Here is a 24,418-nt window from a genome sequence, read left to right on the forward strand (position 1 = left end):
GGAAAAACTATGACATTGCATAGAGGCAAAATCCAACTAGAATGATTGCCAAGCTTAAGCATGAGGTACTAGCAGGGTTGAAAAAAGCAGGGTTAAAAGTGGCTGCTAAGGAAGCTCTTAAAGAATGAGAGAGAGAGAGCTGGAGAAGCAAAGGTGTTAGGGGTGGGATTCAAGATTCTTGGCCCACATCTTTGAAGACATGTCTGCCAATCGTAGATCAAAGTTGTTAGTGTGTGTACTGTGACATTTGGAATGCAATCTGAAATGGGTCTGAGTTGTAGCACTAGAAATGCAGCACCTGCTGCAAGTTGCTTTGATATTGTTACTTAAATAATTTAACAATGAGAACAAACGGATATTTCACCCCATTCTTTAACTCCTCCCTGAATTTAGTCTGGGTTAGTGCATAAATGCAGGTGTTGGTACACGAACTCAGAAGCCGCAGCATATATCCAAATTGCTGAGCAACATATATTGGATCGCTAAGATTTTTATCTATATAATTATAGCTTCTAGCCTTCCAGTTTAAAGAATGTACAACATATGTAATCCACAGCAGTATGAAATTGGTGGACAAGGCAAAAAGCAAAATAATGGATTTCCTTCGGTTCTCCAATTCTGGATCAATATGGTTCTGCCCACTGCCATGGCCCCGGAGCCCTCTCCGGAGTCGATTGGCTGTTATAATATTTTTGACAGTCAGTGCATTGAACACCAAAATGAAAACAAATGGAAGCAGTGGTGTTATAATACTGTCAATCCACTCATACGCTGTCCAAAAGAGTGAGGTATAATAGTTTGGGGCTATAACGCAAAACCATGGTACGTTGTGAATGACAATTAAAGGAACAAATACAAAGTACCGGGGAATGCACCGCACACAGCTGACAACACTCACAACTACTATAATTACAGCCGCAGTTTTCTTGGTGCAATACCTTAGTTTTAGCTTCTGGCAGCAAATGGCTACAAACCGATCAAATGTGAAAGCGACTGTGAACCAGACTGAACAGTCCAGGGCTGCAAGAAGCAAGACGACTCTCACCGCACACACAGGAGTGATAAACAAGAAACTAACTGGGAAATAAATATTATTAATTCGATTCAGTATAATATTCAAGATGACGAGCAGTAGATCTGCTGCTGACATTGCAACCAGATAGCGGGTGATGCATTTTGACAGGCCGCAATTCCCTCTGTTCAGGATCACAATTGCCACTAAGTTAACTGTAAGAAAAATAATGAAACGGGATCATTTAGTGTCTGAAATCACAGCAAAAGCATCAGATTAATAGGTTTACAAAGTTACAAATGCAGTCATTGAATCTATTTTAATATTTGTTCTGAGAACAATATAATGCCAATTAACATTTTGAAATTTCAAGGAGTACAAAAATACCATGCAATCAATCAATGGCGCAAAAACAGAAGATTAGCAATAAAAGTCAAGAATGAATAGAACAATTAGATGAAGAAGATAAAAAATTGAAATACTTTAGTGGAAGGATGTCATCCTTGAATGAATCACCTGCGCAAGTTGTGAAATTGAGTTAAACTAAATTCAACAAAGCAGCTAATGTGTGGACGGCAATTAGAAGCAACCATCTATCTTTATCTATTTAATTAAGGGTCATGAATGTTTGAATAATCGTTCCATTGTCTATCCTTCTCCAAAGCCAACAACCGCAGACTCTTCCACCCTTCCCCACAGCTGAGATGCTTGGAGCTCGGGATTTGGTTTGTTTCCTTTTTCTGTCCTGCTTCCAGGGCTGGAGCAGCCTTGACTGGGGTATGGTGGCTGGAACCAAGAGTCTCAGCAAGCAGTCAACCACAATCAAAGTCATAGATCATAATGAGCAATGAAATAAATCAATAATGCAATCAGAAGATTACATTATATTGAATAGGATAAACAGATTGTTTGAAGATTAATGAAATTATACTGGAGAATCTAACGAAAGGCAAAGATACAGACCAGCGACAGTGAATCAATGGGTCAGCTCGGCATCTTGGCATTAGGCTCAACATACTCATGGGTTTTTGAAGGGGGAGAGAGGGTGGGTCAGGGAGGTCGAGTGTAGGGAAATGGCTGTTGTGTCATTGGCCGAGGTCTCTGGATACCATTCTTTCTAACTTGTATTAGCCACATTGACACATGTGCATAGATTGGAGGAGACAGTTGGAGGAAAGGACAGGTAGTAGACAAGAGAAGGTGAGGAGCCTAAAAACAACAATAGAGAGATAGGGGTGACTGAAAATTTATAATGTGTGTTTTTATAGCGATTATATTAATGGAGTAGTCGGAACGTAAATGCCAGTTTGGAGATAAAATCAGCTACTTTTCAAGTACATCAGCTAGTTTATTGTCTTCACTTCTGGGCGCCACAATTCAGGAAGTATCCAAAGCCTTTAAAGAGAGGATGCTGATGACATTTAATAGAATAGGTCCAGGAGAGAATAACTTCAACTATGTGAAGAGAGTGGGAAACTGAGCTCATTCTCCTTGGAGTAAAGAATAATAAAAATGAGATGTAATGGAAGATGTCAAAGCAATGAAGAGTTTTGGTAGTGCATTAAAAAGTGCCCCTCGTCTGAAGTGACAGGAGAAAAAGTGCAGTTTTAAGGTAACTCGCAAAAAAAAAGCGCAGATTGGGATTTTTCTATTGCTCAAAGAATTGCTATGGTCTGAAATGCATGGCATGAAAGGCTGGAGGAAACACATTCAATTGTAACTTTCAGAGAAGTTTTGAATTGCAGAGCTATGATATGAGTAAAGAGCAGTGAAGTTGACTATTCGATAGCTCTGTCAGAGGCACTGGTAAGATGGAACTGATGCCCTCTTTCTTTGCTGTATAAGCAAATGAAATTTAAAAAAAACTGTTGTCAGTATAAGTAACCATGATAGCATTGGATTGTAGTGAAAAGGCAACTGGTTCATGAATACCTTTTAGTGAAGAAAACCGACAATTCCTTTTCAGTCTGGTCAACTCTTAATCGCCCTTTGAAATGACCCAGATAGCCATTAAGTCTTCTCAATTAATAAAATGCAGAACTGTGGGGCACATTCACCTCATGGACTACAGATGTTTAAGAAGAAGTCCCACCACCAACTTCTCAAAGGCGAATTGTCACGAATGGATGAACAACAAATGTAAATTATGGTATTTTTGTGCAGTTGGGTGTTATTGTATGCTGCCATTATACACAGTATGTTAGGTTGATATCCCACTGTGTTCAACTTACTTAAAATGGATGTGGAAGGGACGATTACTTCACCAACAGAACGTGGGACTGCTACTTGAAGTCACATGACCTAGAAACCACCCTTTTTAGCATGTCTAATTTTGAAACAGTGTCATTTGAAAGAGAATAGCTCTCACAAGAAACAGCTGCCTTGAAGCCGTGCACCTCGTTATCTCCGTGGCCCACAAGGTGAAGTCCAAAGCCACAGTCTAAAAAAGTAGCAAGAAATTTGTCAAAGCCCTGTCAGTTTCTGTCTCGTCAATAAGGATGGAATCAGAAATCGAACTGCCTCAGTTTGTCTCTGAAAGTGCATAAGAAGAAAGTTTAAGAGACATTTCCTACCACTTCTCCTCAATTCGGCATATCCAATCGGGTAATTCCAGCTTTGGACTTTTAAGTTAGTTGAAAAGAAAATCGGACTCAGTTTTCAACAGGGACCCCCGTTAGTTTGTAATAAAGCTATTTTCTACTCGGTAAATGTCCTTGACCGTTTTGATGCCTTTACCTTGAATTATATGTTTATGAGCAGGCGTTGCAAAGTTCACCCCCTCCAGGGACTAAGAGGGTGTGTTAATAAACACTACATCTTTTTTTTCAAACTTTAACTGCAGTGTTGTTGTTGTTCTTTGAATATCAGGGTTCACAAACTGAAGGAGTGGAGAAATAAGCCATCAGGGTTTCTTTTTTTTTAAAATGAATAAACATAACCTGCTCAGTGACGCTCAGTTTGGTTTCCGCCAGGACTGCTCAGCTCCTGACCTCATTACAGTCTTGGTTCAGGCATGGACAAAACAGCTGAACTCAAGAGGTGAGGTGAGAGTGACTGCCGTTGACATCAAGGCAGAATTTGACCGAGTATGGCATCAAGGAGCCCGAGCAAAACAGGAGTCAATGGGAATCAGGGACAAAACTCTCTGGCGGTTGGAATCATACCTAGTGCAATGGAAGATGGTTGTGGTTGCTGGAGGTCAATCATATCAGTTCCAGAACGTCTCTGCAGGTATTCCTAAAGGTCCTGTCCAACACCCAACCATCTTCAGCTGCTTCCTCAATGACCTTCCTTCAATCATAAGGTCAGAAATGGGGATGCTCGCTGATGATTGCACAATGTTCATCACCATTCGTGACTCCTCAGATACTGAAGCAGTCCATGTGGAAATGCAGCAAGACCTGGAAAATATCCAAGCTTGGGCTGATATGTAGCAAGTAACAATCGCACCACATAAATGCAAGGACCATCTCCAACAATACATAATATAACCTCCTCCCCCTGATATTCAACGGCATTGTGAAAACTGAATCCCCCACTATCAACATCCTGGGGGTTGCCATTTACCAGCAACTGAACTGGAGCAGCCATATAAATACCGTGGACACAAGAGCAGGTCAGAAGCTTGGAATCCTGTGGCGAGTAACTCACCTCTTGCCTCCACAAACCTGTCCACCATCAACAAGGTACAAGTCAGGAGTGTGATGGAATACTCTCCACTTGCCTGGATGGGTGCAGTTCCAATAACACTCGAAGCGCGACACCATCCAGGACAAAGCAACCTTCTTGATTTGTATTCGGTCCGCAAACATTCACTCCCTCCACCACCGATGCACAGCGGCAGCAGTGTGTACCATTTATAAGATGGACTGCCGCAACACAGCAAGGCTACTCAGGCAACACTTTCCAAACCCACGGCCACTACCACCTGGAAGGACAAGGGCAGCAGATGCATGGGAACACCCTCACGTGTAAGTTCCCCTCCAAGCCACACATCATCCTGACTTTGAACGATATCACCGTTCCTTCACTGTCGCTGGGTTAAAATCCTTGAACACCCTTCCTAGCATGGACTGCAGTGGTTCAAGGGAAATTAGGAATGGGCAATAAATGTTAGCCTGGCCAGCGACGCCCACATCTATGAAATGAATTTAATGAAAAAAAGGCACTGAATGTGTTATTGCTGTAACTCTATTCTAACAAAAAAGACAGAATTATTTTCATGCTGTGTTAGATTAGGGCAAAAGAGCAGTATTGGATTATTAGCTACAATATGAAGCGCGTGGTATTTAATGGAATTGATTGCAAAGGACCTAAATATCGGGTGCTGCAGACAACGAGCACAAAATCCAAAACAGCCAGTGTTGCGACGTGCCCCGAGATGAATTTTTGCCACTCACATTACAGAATTGCACAATTGTTGATGACAGTCATCATGAGTATGATTATACATAGAAGATAATAAATCACACATCCAGTGATGTATATGAACAAATCTGGATGGTGTTAATCTGGTTGTTCGCATCTCTAAGTTAATAACGAACTTAAGTATGTATGGGTTGCAATGTATAATGATACAAAATAATATTGTAACATTTTACTTTTTACTCTTCTCAGAATAGAATTATTAACAAGCACAACCAATGAGAGAAAGTCCATTTGATCACATCTTTCAATGAATCCAAACAAAATATTAACTTATAGCTTTCACTAGAAATACAAATATGAGATGACAGCGGAACTTGAAACTTTATTGTTCTATATTGACCATACTCCACTTACCATTATATAAAATAAGGCTGCATAATCTATTTAATGGACACTTATCATTTGATTCTCTGGAAGTGCGATTGCACAGCAGTTCGCAAAGAGAAAGAACTCAGAAATAATACTATAATGGAGATAAAGATACATTAGAAGTTTAATAATTATACCTCCTTCAGTAAACAGCAAAAATGCTATTGGGTCAACTAGTAGCACTGTTTATAGGCATTTGTAATGCACAGAGCAAGGCAAATATGTTACAATTCCGCAAAGGGCAAGAGCAGTAACAGTGAAACATTTGTTTGCAATATTAATACTGTATCTAAAGTCTTACCAATAACGCCAATAGCTGCCAGAGCAGGGTAAAAAATGCGTTCTATCTGAAAGATTACTGGGTACCTCATTTCTGTGAGAACAGACTGTTGGTGTGAGCTCAGTGATTCTGACTGACCAGATTCCGCAATATGTTTAAAGCAAACAGTATTTATATTGAAGGGAAACCTCCAGTGAGACAATTAGCCTGATTGGATAACAAGCAATATTAATTACAATAATTTGAACAAGCAGCCAACTTTTATTCCAAAGATTATTTTGAAGTATAATCAATTTTATTTTATTTATTTAGAGATACAGCACTGAAACAGGCCCTTCGGCCCACTGTGTCTGTGTCGACCAACAACCACCCATTTATACTAATCCTAGATTAACCCCATATTCCCTACCACATCCCCACCATTCTCCTACCACCTACCCACACGAGCAGCAATTTACAATGGCCAATTTACCTATCAACCAGCAAGTGTTTGGCTGTGGGAGGAAACCGGAGCACCCGGTGGAAACCCACATGGTCACAGGGAGAACTTGCAAACTCCGCACAGGCAGTATCCATAACGGAACCCGGGTCACTGGAGCTGTGAGGCTGCGGTGCTAACCACTGCGCCACAAAGCAGACAGCTGCCATATTGTTCAGAACAAAGAAATGAGCTTTCATGGTAGTAACGCAGCTGTTGTTAAAGTAATATTATTAAATGAACATACACTCCACCTTTTCTAACTCCAATTCATGTGCAATGGACTTAGACCTGAGAACATTTAACTGTGGGGGCTTTGTTCTGCAAATTATTTTGAGCATTTCCTTTCGAGTTAACCATCATTCTGACAGCGACATTGAACGCTGTTCCTTGATCATCACTGGTCAAATCCCTGGAACTCAATGTTTAACACCTGTTACGACTAGGTCTGAAAGGTGTCTAAGGGTTTTTTCAGCCTTCACCTGGGCTTATTGTATCAGTGTTTAATTTTTAAACGTATTGTGTTTTGAGCTCCCGCTTGGTGAATCCTTGTTTACAGCTTTCCAATTATAAGGCAAAGAGATGAGCACAAATAGGCCTCCTTAGGTTTAAAAAAGAAAAGTGGAATTTATTAAAACTTAAACTTAAGCTCCAATACAGTTAATGCCTACAGATCTACGACACGTCCACGCCAGCATGCACATGTGAATTGGGATAGAAAAGAGCAGAAGAAGAATAGAGAGGTTTGAGGCAATATCAGAAGAGTTTCTTGTTTACTGTGCTTCGAGCTCACTGTAGTCCTTTTGGAAGTAATCTTGCTTTTCGTTGGAGCCCAGTATTCTTCTTAAACCTTGTTTAATGTAGGGGTCGTTTCTCTCTAGGTATTCACGTGTCTTCAATGGGTCTTCATATCCATGAGAAAGAAATGAGAGCAGACAGGAGAGACAGAAGTTCTCAGTCCAAAGGTAAAGAGCTTTTTCAGTTGCTATTCTCTGTGGCAAGATCAAATTAAAAAAAAAACTCCAACTGTCAGTTAGTCATGTAAATAAACTGGTCTGCCCGCGTCTGTTTGTGGGTTCGGCCATTGCAGGCATTAACCTGGAATGCTAGTCTCTCCACCTTCAACTTCCAGTAATGAAAATTCCATTGTGGATTAAATAGGAGCAGGGAGTGTCACCTTTTGTCCATTCCAAGTACTATCTGTTACTATGAAAATGTCTTTCTGTCAGGCGCTTGGCAATTCCATGTGGTAGGACCTGTTTTCTTCTCAGACGCAGTTTCAAGTATTAATGTTCATGTGGCGAAATAATGTGTGCCTCAATCTTGGCAGCTGGGGCCCTGTATGGCACACCATTGTGGAATCACCACAAGGACTGCACAGTTTAAGCAGAAAGCTCAGCTTTAATGGCAACCGGGGATGGTCGACAAATGGGGTCTGGTCAACATTGCCCAAATCCTGAGCACCCATTAAAAGAAATTCAGTCCCTCACATTTACAAAGATCAAGATTGTTCCTGCTTTTTCAGCACGGTGATTTTTTTTGAATTAAAGTCTTAAGAAGACAAGATTAAGGGTTATACACAGTTGTTGTGGCCATGATCTGTAATTGGAACAGATTTAGCTGGATTTAGATATTGCGCATTGTGACATAATAGCATTTTTCTTTCAGGCAGGAGAAGACATTTGGTCCATCTCGATCAAGAGTGTTCTCCTCAGCCGATCTAACCAGCTTGTTTCCTTCATCCCATCTCGATCACCTATCCGCAGTGTTACCTTCAGTCCACCTAGACCAAGTATTCACAGTGTGCCATTCAACCCTTCTATTCATGCTGTTCTGTTTCGCTTGGCAAGCCAACTTATCCACATTACACTTTTCAGTCCGTCCAACCAAATTATGCACAATGTTCCCTTTACTCCATCTATACCAGCTAGCCACAGTATTCCCTTTAACCCATTTAGACTCCCTATTTTAAAAAAAAGCAGGGATGGTGTCATTGCTGGCAATGCTAACGTTTATTGACCATAGCTAGTTGCTCCTAACTGATTGGTTTGCTTGAAAATTTCAGAAGGCAGTTAAAATCCAGAGAGAGAAACAGAGACAGACACACACAAACACACACACACACAGACAGAGACAGACATACACACAGACAGAGACAGACACACAGACACAGAGACACAGACAGAGACACAGGCAGAGACACAGGCAGAGACACAGAGACAGAGACACAGAGACAGAGACACAGAGACAGAGACACAGACAGACAGAGACACAGACAGACAGAGACACACACACACAGACACACACAGAGCCCAAGGGACAAAGAGTGTCAGAAGAATATTTCAATTTCCAAAAACCATTCGACAAGGTCAATCTGAGATTTAAAAATGAACAATTGATTTAGCATCAATCTGCCTCTATATAAGCCTTTCTTTCTCCTCCTCCATCCAGATGGAGAGAGTAACAGTGAGAAAGACGGCGATAGATATGGAGAGTAACAGAGAGAGGGAAGGATAGCAATGGGGAGAGAGAGTACCAGAGAGAAAGAGAAAGAGATTGGGAGGGAGAGTGTCAGTCTGTGTTTCTGCAAATCTGCGTGTAGCAGTCTCAAAGGTCCCACCCAGATCCTGTTCCACAATAAATAGCACACGTCTTCAAAGATTGTTCAAATATTTCAAGGGACAGCTCATGGAAAAAAAACTGGACACGCACAACTTCTAAATTTTCACGGGAACATTGGAGCCAACTGTGGAATACAGGTTTCTTGCCAGCCTGCATAAGGAAGTGCAACCTCTGCAGATGCGGTGAAACCAAAAGCAGCTGACTTCAAATGGCAAACTGATGTATGTGGAGTTTTACCAAGGATCTGAGAGAGGAGAGAGAAACAGGGATAGACACACACAAACAGAGAAACAGAGTGACTCAGGGACAGAGAGCGAAAGAAGAATATTACAATTTTTAAAAGGCATTTGATGAGATCAATTTTCGATTTAAAAATGACAATTGATTTTGCATCAATGTGCGTGTCCAGAAGACACGTTCCAAACTACTACCACCTTTTACCTGGAGTGTCGGATTAACCCGGGTCACTCACTGTGCCCGGCTCAGGCTCAAGTCTCACCTGCCTCAGTCACTGAGACGTTCCTGTATCACTTGCCTTAATGCAAGCGGATGCCGGGTTTGGAACGGGGCAGGCACACGGGATTAGGACGACTGCTCATGTGGAGGATAAGTATCAGTAATCCCTCGGAGAATCAGAACCGGCCAGTGAGAATCGAAAAAAGGAAACTTGTGTTGAATTTGAGAGTCTTGCATTGTGGAATGCTTTAGTATTTGGTGAGAATGTTGAGCCAGTGACAATTTGCCCCAGTGGGATGAATAGATACTATATGAACTTATTGCAACAATAAGGTACCGTGTGTACTGTAAATATAGACTGAAATAACAATGTAACTGATCAATTTTCAGCTGAATACTATGACTACAGTTAGACCTGCTATCCTGTTATATATGTGCTGCTATACCTGCTACATGTGAGAATGTACATATGACACGATGGGATGAAGTCAAAGTGGCCACTGTTTATATTTTTAGACTATGCCCCAAGTTCCTGACTCTGCAGCCACTGGGAATAGTTACTCTCTGTCCACGCTATCAGTTTCCCTTATTATTTTGTAAACCTTCATCAAATCACCCCATAACCTTCTAAATTCCAGGGATACACAGTAAAGCTCCAGCTACACTGTCCCATTAAACATTCCCAAGCTAAGCACAATGTTGGGTTTGACACAGAGTAAATTTCCCTCCCTGCTGTCACATCACACACTCCGAAGGCAGGAACATCATGGGGTGGATACAGAGTGAATCTCACTAGACACTGTCTGAAACAGACAGAAAGAGAGAAACAAAGAGACACAGACTGACAGGGTGACTGACAGAGAAAGAAGGATATTTAACAGGGGATGTTGGAAGAGGAGGATGCAGTTTAACCCCACAACTCTGTTCCGGCATTCAATGAGATCAGGGCTGATTTGTGATCTAACTTACACCATATAGCCTGCCTTTGCCCCTTATCGCTTCATACCTTTGGTTAACAAGAATCTATCAATCACAGGTTTAAAAATTAACCAATAAGCCAGCATGAAATTTCCACAACCAATATGGTAGGGAATATGGGATTAATGACGGATTACTATAAATAGATGGTTGTTGGTCGGCACAGACTTGGTGGGCCGAAGGGCCTGTTTCAGTACTGTTTCACTCCATGATTCTAATATCATGAGGGTGTGATGGCTCCCACAGTGGAATAGCTAGCTGGATATTTAAAATGGAGGCTATTCCCTCTGGATCATCAAAAGTGTCCACCCGGGCCCCAACTTCCTCTACATTTCTCCCTCTGCTGATGTTCTTTCTCTCCATACCTATCTCGAATATGTTTGTGTACACAGCAGTGAAGGATTACATCAAATTAATATATCTTACATTATCCTTTCCATCCACCTCAACAATTTCTCTCCCTCCAAATTTGTCCCTCTCTACAGCCCTCTCTCTGCCTTCATATCAAACCCTCTCTCCCTCTGTCTCTCTCCTAATGTCAGAGATTGCAGGAGGGAGAGACAGAGAGAGAATATTGAAGGAACTGTACTCTGTTCCTAAGCTGTGCTGAACCTGCTCTGGGAGTGTTTGTTGGGCTACATTAATTGGCCACGTACAGTCCTGTATCAGGCTGTGAAGATTCAGAACATGTTCAGTACACAACGGGTCTATGGGAATGATTCACTCCTGTCTGCTACCGGGAAGAGAAACTGACCTTAACATCAAGCCAGTGTTTGACCGAGTGTGGCATCGAGGAGCCCGAGTAAACTTGAAGACAGTGGGAATCAGGGGTAAAGCTCTCCATTGGTTGGAATCATACCGAGCACAAAGTCAGATGGTTGTGGTTGTTGGAAGTCAATTATCTCAGTCCCAGGCCTTCACTGCAGGCGTTTATCAGGGTAGTGTCCTCAGCCCAACTATCTTCAGCTGAGAGCAAAGCAGAAAATGCTGGATGTACTGAGCAGGGCAAGCAGCATCTATGGAGAGAGAAACAGAGGTAGTGATTCAGCTCGATGGTTTCCAGATTTCCAGCATCCACAGTATTTTGCCTCAGATAATCAAGCAATCCAGAGCCACATGCACCAAGACCCAGACAACATTCAGGCTTGGGCTGACCAGTGGCAAGTAACATTCATGTCACACAAGTGCCAGGCAATGACCATCTGCAACAAGAGAGAATCCAACCACCTCCCCATGGCATTCAAAGCATTATCCCATCGCTGAATCCCCAACATCAACATCCTGGGGAAAGATTGACATCAAACTTAACTGAACAAAACACATCAATAGTTTTTTCACCATCTCTCTGAGACAGAGAGATACAGATAAAGAATGTGAGGGGACCTTGACAGAACCTCAGTAAATTGTTCCAACCGTTGCTAACAATAGAAATCAAAGATTATATCAAAGCAAAGGAAAAGGCATATAACGTTAACCCCTTTATAAATGTATCCTTTAGTTTAGATTGCCTCTCCTCCTTCTTCCTACCTGTGGAGGTGGATGATGTGGGCATGGTTCTTAATGAATACTTTGTGTATGTGTTGATAAAAGATGGGGAACCATGCAGACATTGTAGTTAAAGAGGAGGAGTGTGACATATTGGATGGGATTAAACAGAGTGAGAGGGGAAATATTAAGGTGTTTGGCAGCTTTGAAAGTGGATATATGGTCAGGCCTGGATGGATTGGAATCAGTTCAGAGAAGGTTCACTGGGCTGATTCCTGGGATAAAGGGGTTATCTCTGAGGAATGGTGGAACAGGTTGGGCTTAGACACATTGGAGTTTCGAAGAATGAGAGGTGATCTTATTGAAACATACAAGATTCTGAGGGGACTTTACATATCACTTAATACCTTTTGTGAGCTAAAAACCTTCAAACTATGCTTTAAAAATTAACAAGTGTCTCAGCATCAATTGCTGTTTGTGGAAGAGATTTCCAAACTGATACCACAACTGGTGTGTTGAAGTGTTTCTTCATTTCACTCCTGAATGGTTTTTAGACTATGTTTAGATTTTCAGACTCTGTCCACAAGTTCCTGACTCTGCAGCCAGTGGGAATAGTTTCTCTCTGTCTACCCGATCAGTTTCCCTTATTATCTTGAAAACTATCAAATCACGCCTTAATCTTCTAAATTCCAGGGATACAGAGTAAAGCTCCATCTACACTATCCCATTAAACACTCCCAAGCCAAGTACAGTGTGGGGTTAGACACAGAGTAAATTTCCCTCTGCACTGTCCCATCACACACTCCCAGGACAGGGGCAGCATGGGGTTAGATACAGAGTAAATACAGGGCCTACTTTCATATAAACAGAGAAATGGTCTTGTGCAGTTCAAACTGAGACCGGGTGAAATGCAGCAGAAGCAGAGACCACTCCCAGGGCAGGAACATCATGGGGTGGATACAGAGTGAATCTCGCTCTACACTGTCTGAAACAGACAGAGATAGAGAGAGACAGAAAGGTTGAATGTATGACACAGGCAGAGATTGGGATTGAGAGGGTTCAGAGGGAGACAGAGACAGAGAGAGAATAGGTAAGTGAGAGACATATTTCCTCCTCTGTCCCCTGATGTTTCACACTCCATCTCTCTCTCTCCAACATTATCTCTCTTGGACTGTGAACAGAGGGACCTTGGAGTGAATGTCCACTGATTCCTGAGGGTAACAGGACAGGTGGATAAGGTGGTTAAGAAGGCTTACGGAATACTTTCCGTTAATGGCCGATGTATAGAAAATAAAAGCAGGGAGGTTATGCCAGAACTGTATAAAACACTAGTTAAACCACAGCTAGAGTATTGTGTACAGTTCTGGTCACCACATTACAGGAAGGATGTGATCACACTAGAGAGGGTACAGAGGAGATTTACAGAGGATGTTGTCAGGAATGGAGAATTTTAATGAGGAGGAATGATTAGACAGGCTGGAATTGTTTTCTTTGGAACAGAGGAGGCTGAGGGGAGATTTAATTGAGGTGTATAATATGATGATGGGCCGAGATAGAGTGGATAGGAAGGCCCCATTTCCCTTAACAGAGCGGTCAATAACCAGGGACATAGATTTCAAGATTTCTGCACCAATATCATGAGGGTGTGATGGCTCCCACAGTGGAATAGCTTGATGGATGTTTACAATGGAGCGTTTTCCTTCTGGATCATCAGAACCGGCCACCTGGGCCCCAACCTCATCCACATTTCTCCCTCTCTACCAACATTTCACTCTACGCATCCATCTTTCTCTGTTTGTGTACACAGCAGTGAAGGATTACATCAAATTAATATATCTTACATTCTCCCTTTCAATCCACCCCAACTTTTGTAAACTTTCAACCTCTCAGTAACAGAGTCTCCCATCAGAAATGGCTCAGCATTTCCATCTGCTGGTGTCACTGTCTCACTGCAGTTACTGTCCCCCTCTCACCATCTCCATAAGATGTCTCTTAAGAATAAATAAAATAAGAACGTCTTTGTGTGTTGCGTTCCTGATGAATGAGGTTCTCTAAAGTGAAAATAGTCAATGTTCAATCGAAGTAGTCACCCGGATTTGATGAAAATACTCTGTTATTGATAGGCATTCAAACACTTCGGCTGCAGCAGCATTAAACAGTTCTTTGAGCGATGAGCACAGCAATACAAATAATTTCTTGAAAAAGAACTGCTTTTCTTCTTTACTCAGGGAATTAACTCGGCTTGTAGCACCTTGTAGAATTTTTGCTAAGAGAGAATAAAACAATTCCTTTTCTTCAGTTCACCTTACTGGAAAGTCTCTCCAAAACGAACTGGCATTAGCTGGTTTCTGCCATTTTCACACACAGCCAAGTAGAAACACACTTCCAAAGAAGAGTCACTGACCCGAAACGTTAACTCTGCTTCTCTCTCCACAGATGCTGCCAGACCTGCTGAGTATTTCCAGCATTTCTTGTTTTTATTTCAGATTTCCAGCATCTGCAGTATTTTGCTTTTATTATAGAAGCATCATACCATGTGACCTCTCTCGCCTGCTGTTGCCCATGGTAACAAAAATGCTGCTGTGACACACTGTCTCCAGAACATCCTTCTCCCTTAAAGGTGCATTGTTTTTAACAGAATCTTAAAGACACACATTTTCTTTTTAACTTATATAGAGAGTTTTTTAAATTTATAAATGATTGTTTGTTTTATTTGATGCTGTTGTTTATTTATATATTACCTTGAATCATTCATGATAATTTTCCAAACAGCAACCAGTTTAATGTGTTTACATAGTAGGGTAAAAGCCATTTAACACAAATTGTATTGAACTTATTTTCTTAAGCATCTCACGTTTACAGGAAGTAAACTCATGAAACTTTTGTAAAATTTCAAACTCTCAGTAACACAGCCTCCCATCAGAAATGGCTCAGCAGTTCCATCTGCTGGTGCCACTGTCTCACTGCAGTTACTGTCCGCCTCTCACCATCTCCATCTGCTGGTGTCCCTGTCTCATTGCAGTTCCTGTCCCCCTCTCACCATTTCCATCTGCTGGTGCCACTGTCTCACTGCAGTTACTGTCCCCCTCTCACCATCTCCATCTGCTGGTGTCCCTGTCTCACTGCAGTTCCTGTCCCCCTCTCACCATCACCATCTGCTGGTGTCCCTGTCTCACTGCAGTTACTGTCCCTCTCTCACCATCTCCATCTGCTGGTGTCCCTGTCTCACTGCAGTTACTGTCCCTCTCTCAGCATCACCATCTGCTGGTGTCCCTGTCTCACTGCAGTTACTGTCCCCCACTCACCATCTCCATCTGCTGGTGTCCTTGTCTCACTGCAGTTACTGTCCCCCTCTCACCATCACCATCTGCTGGTGTCCCTGTCTCACTGCAGTTACTGTCCCTCTCTCAGCATCACCATCTGCTGGTGTCCCTGTCTCACTGCAGTTACTGTCCCCCTCTCACCATCACCATCTGCTGGTGTCCCTGTCTCACTGCAGTTACTGTCCCTCTCTCAGCATCACCATCTGCTGGTGTCCCTGTCTCACTGCAGTTACTGTCCCCCTCTCACCATCACCATCTGCTGGTGTCCCTGTCTCACTGCAGTTACTGTCCCCCTCTCACCATCACCATCTGCTGGTGTCCCTGTCTCACTGCAGTTACTGTCCCTCTCTCAGCATCACCATCTGCTGGTGTCCCTGTCTCACTGCAGTTACTGTCCCTCTCTCAGCATCACCATCTGCTGGTGTCCCTGTCTCACTGCAGTTACTGTCCCCCTCTCACCATCACCATCTGCTGGTGTCCCTGTCTCACTGCAGTTACTGTCCCTCTCTCACCATCTCCATCTGCTGGTGTCCCTGTCTCACTGCAGTTACTGTCCCTCTCTCAGCATCACCATCTGCTGGTGTCCCTGTCTCACTGCAGTTACTGTCCCTCTCTCACCATCTCCATCTGCTGGTGTCCTTGTCTCACTGCAGTTACAATCCTGTCCAAAGGATTGAAAGCCAATACCTGAGGAATGGATGTCGCTGCAACCATTTCATCCAAACCATTAATCATGCTTAGTTATAATTATCTATGCGTATCTTGCAGGTTGTTTTGTGCAATTAAACGTTTCCTTACCACTGTCAGGCCTGCATTCTCTCTCAGTCTACTCTCTCAAATTGTATTATGATTTTAGATATGTCTACTAATTCATACATCAGTTCCTCTGTTTTCTAATGAGGAAAAAAAAAGCCACGGACTGTTTACTGTGTTCTGATAAGAATAATATCAGTTTCTGGTATCATTCTATTAAATCTGATTGCACAATGTCTCAGCTGGCTAAATGTAATTTTTCTAATTGTTCCCAAGAGACGAAAACAAGCTGTGGTCCAAGTCTCTTCTGAAAGAGAGAGAGGGAGAGAGAGAGGGAGAGTAAGAGGGAGAGAGACAGATAGACAGACAGAGAGAGAACGGGAGATTAGAATAGGAGTGTGAAATCTCATCACAGTCCTTATTCAGAGAAATATCAAAACAGGGACACAGACGGACATGAACAAAGCCTCTTGTGATAATCGCCACACTGAGGGATATCAGAACAGGATCAAATTCTGTGGTCAGAGTCCACACTCAAACAGAGAGAGAGAGATATCGGAAACGGACACAACGTCGGACCACACTCCCGACAGCGAGACTGATCAAAGCATGTACACACAATGAATTCACAGTCCCTAATCAGAGAGAGAGAGAGAGAGAGAGCTTAATAGGAACACAGAATATGGTCGCAGTCCCTCTGCAAAGAGAGAGATTACAAGGAGAAAGCGACATTTGGTCAAAGAGCCTACAGTCAGGGAGATCAGAACAGCGACACAGAGTCTAGTCACATCCTTGACCCTGGCATCAGAGAGGCAACACATCATACTGGAGTCACATTTACTTCCGCAGAAACGCCTGCCTGATCCCCTGACTATCGAATCCCCTATCATTATTGCTCTTCCACTCTTCATTCTCCCCTCTTGTGCATATGAGCCAGCCGTGGTGCTACAGACCTTGGTCTGGCTGCACTCTGCTAAGGAACCGTCGCTCTCACCAGTATCCAAACTGGAAAACCGATTAGCAAGCAAGATCGACTCAGGGGACTCCTGCATTGCCTGCCTGGCCCTCTTAGACAGCCTGGCGGTCGCCCATTTCCTTTCTGCCTGCATTCCCCTAAGCTGCGGTGTGACCACCTCCCTAAAAATGCTATCCACGTAGTCCTCTGCCTCCCAGATGCACAACAGTAACTCCAGCTGCCGCTCGAGTTCTGAAAGCCGGAGCTCAAGCTTCTGCAGCCAGTAACACTTCCTACAGATGTGTTCATTTAGGACACGTGTGTCCATGACTTCCCACATACCGGATGATGTATATTCCACTAGGCCAACTGAGCAGCCATACTGTAACTTAAAAAAATATATTTATTACAATGAGAAGTAAAATAACTTGCCAGGTACTCACAAATCAACTTCTTCCCCTGTACCAGACAGAGAGGCAGCTACTGGAGGCTTATAAGGTAGAATAAAAAAAGGAGCCCTCCCTCACGCAACAAACTTCCACTTCATAATTTGTGAACCCAAATTTATTTTCTTGTTAATTTATGCCTCCTTACCGATCTCCCTCAGTTACCGAAATACTTTAACACTCAGTGCCCTCCAGCAACACTCAAAGCAGACTAGCAGCATTGAGAGTCCCTTCAATTTATACTCTGAAGGAAAATGCTGTCAGCTCTGCTGGAACTCTGCTGTAGCTCAGAAACCATAGAGTCATAGAGTCATAGAGGGATACAGCTCTGAAGCAGGCCCTTCGGCCCACCGAGTCTGTGCCGACCATCAACCACCCATTTATACTAATCCAACTTTAATCCCATATTCCCTACCACATCTCCACCTTCCCTCAATTCTCCTACCACCTACCTACATGAGGGACAATTTACAATAGCCAGTTTACCTATCAACCTGCAAGTCTTTTGTTTAAAACCAGTTTAAGCTAGCTACCTAATTAACCAGCTACAGCTATTCTCAGCATGTGAGTCTACCCCTGTTTAAAACTTCAAGAAACCTAACTTACCTCTTAACTCAAACAGGACTTTCAATTAATTGCGAGATGTAAACAAAACAAAAACTAGTCTGAAGAGATAACCCTTAAAATTCACTCATTTACCAAACTCCCTTCTTCACACCTAATGCAGGCAAGGAGCACCGAGTGTCCCCTCAATTTATACTCTGAAAACAGCTCTGCTCCAGCTCGGAAACCAGTGAAAGCTAGCTACCTAATTAACTAGCTACAGACATTCCCAGAGTGTTAGTATGCTCCTGTTTAAAAATGGAAGAAACGTAACTTACCTCTTAACTGAAACAGGAATTTAATCTTCATTGATGATTGCACAGCGTTCAGCACCATTCACATAATTGCTCACATGCAACAAGACCTGCACAACATTCAGGCTTAAGCAGATAAGTGACAATTAGCATTTTTGCCACGCAAGTGCAGGCAATGACCATCTCAAACAAGGGAGAATCTAACCATTTTCCCTTGCCATTCAATGGATTTGCCATTACTGAATCCTCTACCATCAGGATCCTGGGGGTTACCATTGACAAGAAACTTAACTGGAGCAGCCATATACTGCAGCTACAAGAGCACACCAGAGTTTAGGGTTTCAACTCCTGGCTCCCAATGTTTGTCCACTATCTACAGGGCACGTCAAGCGGGTCACAGAATACTACCATTTTGCCTGGGTGAGTGCAGCTCAAACAACACTCAAGAATCTCGACACCATCCAGGACAAAGCAGCCCACTTGATTAAACATTCCACCTCCTTAAACATTCACACCCTCCACAGCAACGCATAGTAGCAACAGTGTGCACCAGATACCAGACACACTGTAGCATCTCGCCTAAGGCTGCTTTGACAACACCTTCCAAACCCGCAACATCTATGAACTAGACAAGGGCAAGGTCAGCAGCACATGGGAACATCGAAACCCGCAAGTTACACTCAAAGGCGCAAATTATCCTGAATTGGAACTATATCGTTGTTCCTTCATTATCGCTGGGTAAAAATCCTGAAACTCCTTCCCGAACTACACTGTGATGAATCTACAACACAGAGAGTTCAGTGTTTCAAGATGGCAGCTCACAAACGCCTTTCAAGGGCAATGAGGGATGGGCATTTAATGCTGACCTTGTCAGCGACGTTCACATCCCAAGAATTAAAAAAATAGTCTGAAACGCAGAGGTAGTGGAGGGTCGATGCAGATTGTGCAGAGCTGGTGCTGCATGTTGTAGAAGCTGATCTATTGCCTGCAGGTGATTTCATTCATGGGCAACATTTAGGTGAGGAAGAGGAGGGAGCAAGAATGGAAAGTTCATGGATTCCAGAGGTAATGGTGCTGGTGTGGGAAGAGAATCCACTGCGGTGATGCTCTGGCCACAAACAGATCTGTGATAATGCAGCCAAATGAAGGAAGTCCCACCAAAGGAGAGCAATGTCAGAGCTATGGGCCGATCATGGTTGAGTTTGCTGCAGGTTTGGAGGAGAGGCTGGAGATGTGTAGTGGTGAGGACACGGAGGGATTTTATCCCAAGGATGAGAATTTTAAATTTAAGATGTTGATGAACTGGGAATCAATGTAGGTCAGTGAGGGTGTGGATGATGAGGAACTGGGACTTGATGGGGCTGGACATGAAAGAGAGAGATTTAGATCAGTTGACGTTGATGGAAAGTGGAATCTGTGTCCCAAGTCAGGAGTGACAAGAAGGAATGGAGTCAGGAGGCTCTAGTTCTGCTGCAGCCTTTACCCAATGCAGAATAAACAGGTAAATATCTGCAGTAACATTGCAGAGAGAGGAACGTCAAAGGGACACGTTCAGTGCCCGTCCTCTAATATCACCCACAGTCTTTACTAGGCTGCAATCCTGAATGTGAGCTTAAACTGTCCCAGTTTCAGAATCTCAAAGTTCATCTTTTAACTGGGAAATTGCAGGAAAAGAGTGGAACAGGTCTGCTTGTGTACCTGGATTCAGCGTACACTGCGAATAAATCACCACCATTGATAACTGAATCGGCAGGAGTGAACACAGTTAATGCAATCGTATGAAAACTGTAAGTTAAAATACTAATTATTGTGCTTTCAGTCCTAAAATGAGAAGAGCTTTCCTCTTTATTGCTGAGAGATGTCCAACTAAAATAGTACATTGGACATTGAGGTGTTTGTGATTTATTCAAATGATTATTTACATCTGAATCATAGCAGCTGATATAATCTGTTTGTTCAAGTGAGTGTAACTAATAGCAACGATCAGGGCATAACCATGTCAGTGGGGACGTATCTCCTGTATAAATTAGCAGACATTAGAAAGGATCAGCTTAGAATGCCTGCCAAAGCTGTGGCTTCCAGGCAAGCAGAAATCGCTGCTTCTCACAGACATGGGGCGCGCAGTGTTGCATCAGATAGAAGAAATTTACTATCCCATCCTTGCAGCTGTTGGAGTTCCTGGTATGCCATTATCGAGTCTGTTTATGGTTTAAAAACCATGCTAACGGTGCTACTGTGTACAGTATTTTTTGCCACAGTGTGTTTTATGAAATTGTCATTCAGTTCCAGCAGTTTAATGATGGCATGTACTCTGTCTGTTTTTTTAAAAATCAGTTTTGTAGCAGCTGTATTATTGAAATAATGGTGTCCAACCCTAGAAATGTTGCTGCTTTTTTGTCTGAATGTTTTGGACTGACTGTTTTAGAGTCTTGTGTCTGGGCTAAGAGCAGGAATCAGACTAACAGGTGCAGTTACAATATTTATGCTGTAAGGTTAGCATGTCCTGGAATAAAAACAAGAAATGCTGGATTCACTCAGCGGGTCTGGCAGCATCTGTGGAAAGAGAAGCAGAGTTAACGTTTCGGGTCAGTGACCCTTCGTCGGAACCTGGAATGTCCTGGAATGTCTGCCTGAATGTCTTTTCAGTGATTGATAATGGGACATCTCAAGGTTTCAGTGTTACACAAAAACCCACAAAAAGAATTGTTCAGTTTAACTGGGATTTCAATCTATTTATTGGTTGTTTATTTATGGCTGTTGTGAAATATTATTTTATTCTGTGAGTATCTGATGCTGCATCAGATGCCTGCCAACTAAACTGAATTTTGTGCTGTCTCTTTCACAACTTCTTCTCTGTTTCACTGTGGATGAATTCACTGACACTGTCTTACATCTTAAAATAGAACGCATTGTTGCGATGCTTCACTTTACACTACATTTGTTTAGAGATACAGCACTGCAACAGGCCTTTCGGCCCACTGAGTCTGTACCGACCATCAACCACCCATTTATAGGGCGGCACAGTGGCGCAGTGGTTAGCACCGCAGCCTCACAGCTCCAGGGACCTGGGTTCGATTCCGGGTACTGCCTGTGTGGAGTTTGCAAGTTCTCCCTGTGTCTGCGTGGGTTTTCTCCGGGTGCTCCGGTTTCCTCCCACAAGCCAAAAGACTTGCAGGTTGATAGGTAAATTGGTCATTATAAATTGTCACTAGTATAGGTAGGTGGTAGGGAAATATAGGGACAGGTGGGGATGTTTGGTAGGAATATGGGATTAGTGTAGGATTAGTATAAATGGGTGGTTGATGTTCGGCACAGACTCGGTGGGCCGAAGGGCCTGTTTCAGTGCTGTATCTCTAATCATAATCATAGTAATCCTACATTAATCCCATATTCTTACCACACACCCACCTTCCCTCAATTTCCCTACCTATACTAGGGGAAATTTACAATGGCCAACTTACCTATCAACCTGCAAGACTTTGGCTGTGGGAGGAAACCAGAGCACCCAGCGAAAGCCCACTCCGCACAGGCAGTACCCAGAATTGAACCCACTGCAGCACTATGCTGCCTTAATCACGAGTAGCGGTGTGAACAGTTCTTCAGAATTAACTGATGAAACTTCCATTGCAATTCTGATGGTGAAATGTGTTTTGAAAGTGTGATTAGAATGTTGTCAGATTTTTAGATTATTTGTACTGGCTGATTGTGGTTATCAGTATCAGATCTTCAATCTGTTGAGCTGTAAGTTACTTCTTCCCATATATACTTAAAGAATAGATTCCAAGATTTATTTTTAATAATGAATTAAATACAAATGAAACATAAGAAATAGGAGCAGGATGAGGCCATTCGTCCCCTCGAATCTGCTCCATAGTTAATTATGATCATGGCTGATCTGCAAACTCTACCCCAAATTCGCACAAACTAAAATTTTCACGAAATTCCCTCAGATTTAGAAAATCTAACGACCTCTATCTTGCATATTCTCAACGACAGAATATCTATAACACTCTTTGGTAGACAATCTCAAAGTTTCACAAACCTCTGAGCAAAGAAATGTCTCCTCACATCAGTGTGAAATAGCGGACCATTTATTCTGAGACTATGCCCCCTAGTTCTAGATTCTCCGGCCAGGGGAAACAACCTCTTATCTACTCTATCAAGCCCTCTCAGAATCTTGTATTTTTCAATGAGATCACCTCTCATTCTTCTAAACGCTAGAGAATATAAGACCATTCTACTCAATCTGTGTTCATGCAACAATGCTCTCATCCCAGGAATGTATCTCGTGAAACATTTCATTGATCTCCTTTAAGGCAAGTATATCCTTCATCAGTACCAGAGATTCACACTGTAAGCACTAGTCCTGTGGTGGTCTTATCGTAGCTTTGTACAATTGCAGCATTTCAATGCCTATTGTGTAAGTTTATTAATGGATTCAAGTATTGACAGGCAGAGAGATCTGGGTGTACAGGTCCACAGGTCACTGAAAGTGGCAACGCAGCTGGATAAGGGAGTCAAGAAGGCATACGGCATGCTTGCCTTCATCGGTCGGGGCATAGAGTATAAAAATTGGCAAGTCATGTTGCAGCTGTACAGAACCTTAGTTAGGCCACACTTAGAATATTGCGTGCTAATCTGGTCGCCACACTACCAGAAGGACGTGGAGGCTTTGGAGAGGGTACAGAGGAGGTTTACCAGCATGTTGCCTGGTCTGGAGGGCATTAGGTATGAGGAGAGGTTGGAAAAACTCGGATTGTTTTCACTGGAACGACGGAGGTGGAGGGGCGACATGATAGAGGTTTACAAAGTTGTGAGCGGCATGGACAGAGTGGATAGTCAGAAGCTTTTTCCCAGGTTGGAAGAGTCAGTTACTAGGGGACATAGGTTTAAGGTGCGAGGGACAAAGTTTTGAGGGGATGTGCGAGGCACGTTTTTTACACAGAGGGTGGTGAGTGCCTGGAACTTGCTGCCAGGGGAGGTGGTGGAAGCAGATACGATAGCGCCGTTTAAGAGACATCTTGACAAATACATGAATAGGACGGGAATAGAGGGATATGGGTCCCGGAAGGGCAGAAGGTGTTAGTTTAGGCAGGCATCAAGATTGGCGCAGGCTTGGAGGGCCGAATGGCCTGTTACTGTGCTGTACTGTTCTTTCTTCTTTGTTATTTGTATTCTGCCACGTCCTTCCTCTGTACTAACTGCACTGCCAATCTGGATTTTTGTATAAACTTTGAATGCATGTTTCTACTTCCCGAGGTCCTCGCAATTGTGTAATTGTTGAATTACACTAGTTCCACAGCCAGTGCATTGTGAATATCACTGCCCACCTTTTGCAACCCAGGCAAATAGCTTTAGCCCCTCCTCCCTTCTTTCTCTTTCTGTAGACATTGACTCTCCATTCTGCTGCTTGTCCCCTAACTCCACTTCTTTTGAGATTAGTCATGATTCTGCTGTGTGTAACATATCAAAGGCCTTTTTAAAATCAACCTATAATACTTCCACCGCAGTAGGCTTATCTAGTCTTTCTGATAATTATTCAAAAACTACAATATGGTTAATCAAGTATGAACTTCCTTTTGTAATTTCTGCTGACTACTCTAGATTGTATTATGCATTTAAATATGTTTATTTGTTACATTGCTGAATAAGGATTCTGTTATTATTCCTACCATTGATTATATGCAAACTGTTTGATAGATGCTTGAATTTGTTCTATATTCTGTTTTATATGCAAGAATCACATTAGCATTCCATCAACATTCTGGAGCTATTCCGTATTCTGATCATAATTAATGGAGAGATAAGCATGCCTTTGTTATCTACTTCCTGACCGTTTTAATGTGTGTGGTTGCAGTCCATCGTAGCCAGCGAGTTCACCCCCTCTTTGATTACTTTATCAAATGTCTCCCTGCTTTCTTTATGTTTTGAAGTTCTTTTGAAATTGTTCACTATTATTCGAGAGTTTTGTTCATC

The 24,418-nt window shown here is 42.7% G+C and overlaps 1 protein-coding gene across 1 annotated transcript; it reads right to left on the reverse strand.

Annotated features, from left to right (window-relative positions):
* Window positions 1–322: 322 nt before the first annotated feature.
* Window positions 323–6,180, reverse strand: LOC137345291 (probable G-protein coupled receptor 139). Its single transcript, XM_068008774.1, has 2 exons — window positions 6,111–6,180; window positions 323–1,227 (listed from the first exon to the last, which is right to left on the reverse strand). Exons 1-2 carry the CDS (start codon window positions 6,178–6,180, stop codon window positions 323–325), a joined length of 975 nt encoding a protein of 324 aa, XP_067864875.1.
* Window positions 6,181–24,418: the final 18,238 nt, after the last annotated feature.

Source organism: Heterodontus francisci, chromosome 28 (genome assembly GCF_036365525.1).
Source record: "Heterodontus francisci isolate sHetFra1 chromosome 28, sHetFra1.hap1, whole genome shotgun sequence".
Classification (NCBI taxonomy): Eukaryota; Metazoa; Chordata; class Chondrichthyes; order Heterodontiformes; family Heterodontidae; genus Heterodontus; species Heterodontus francisci.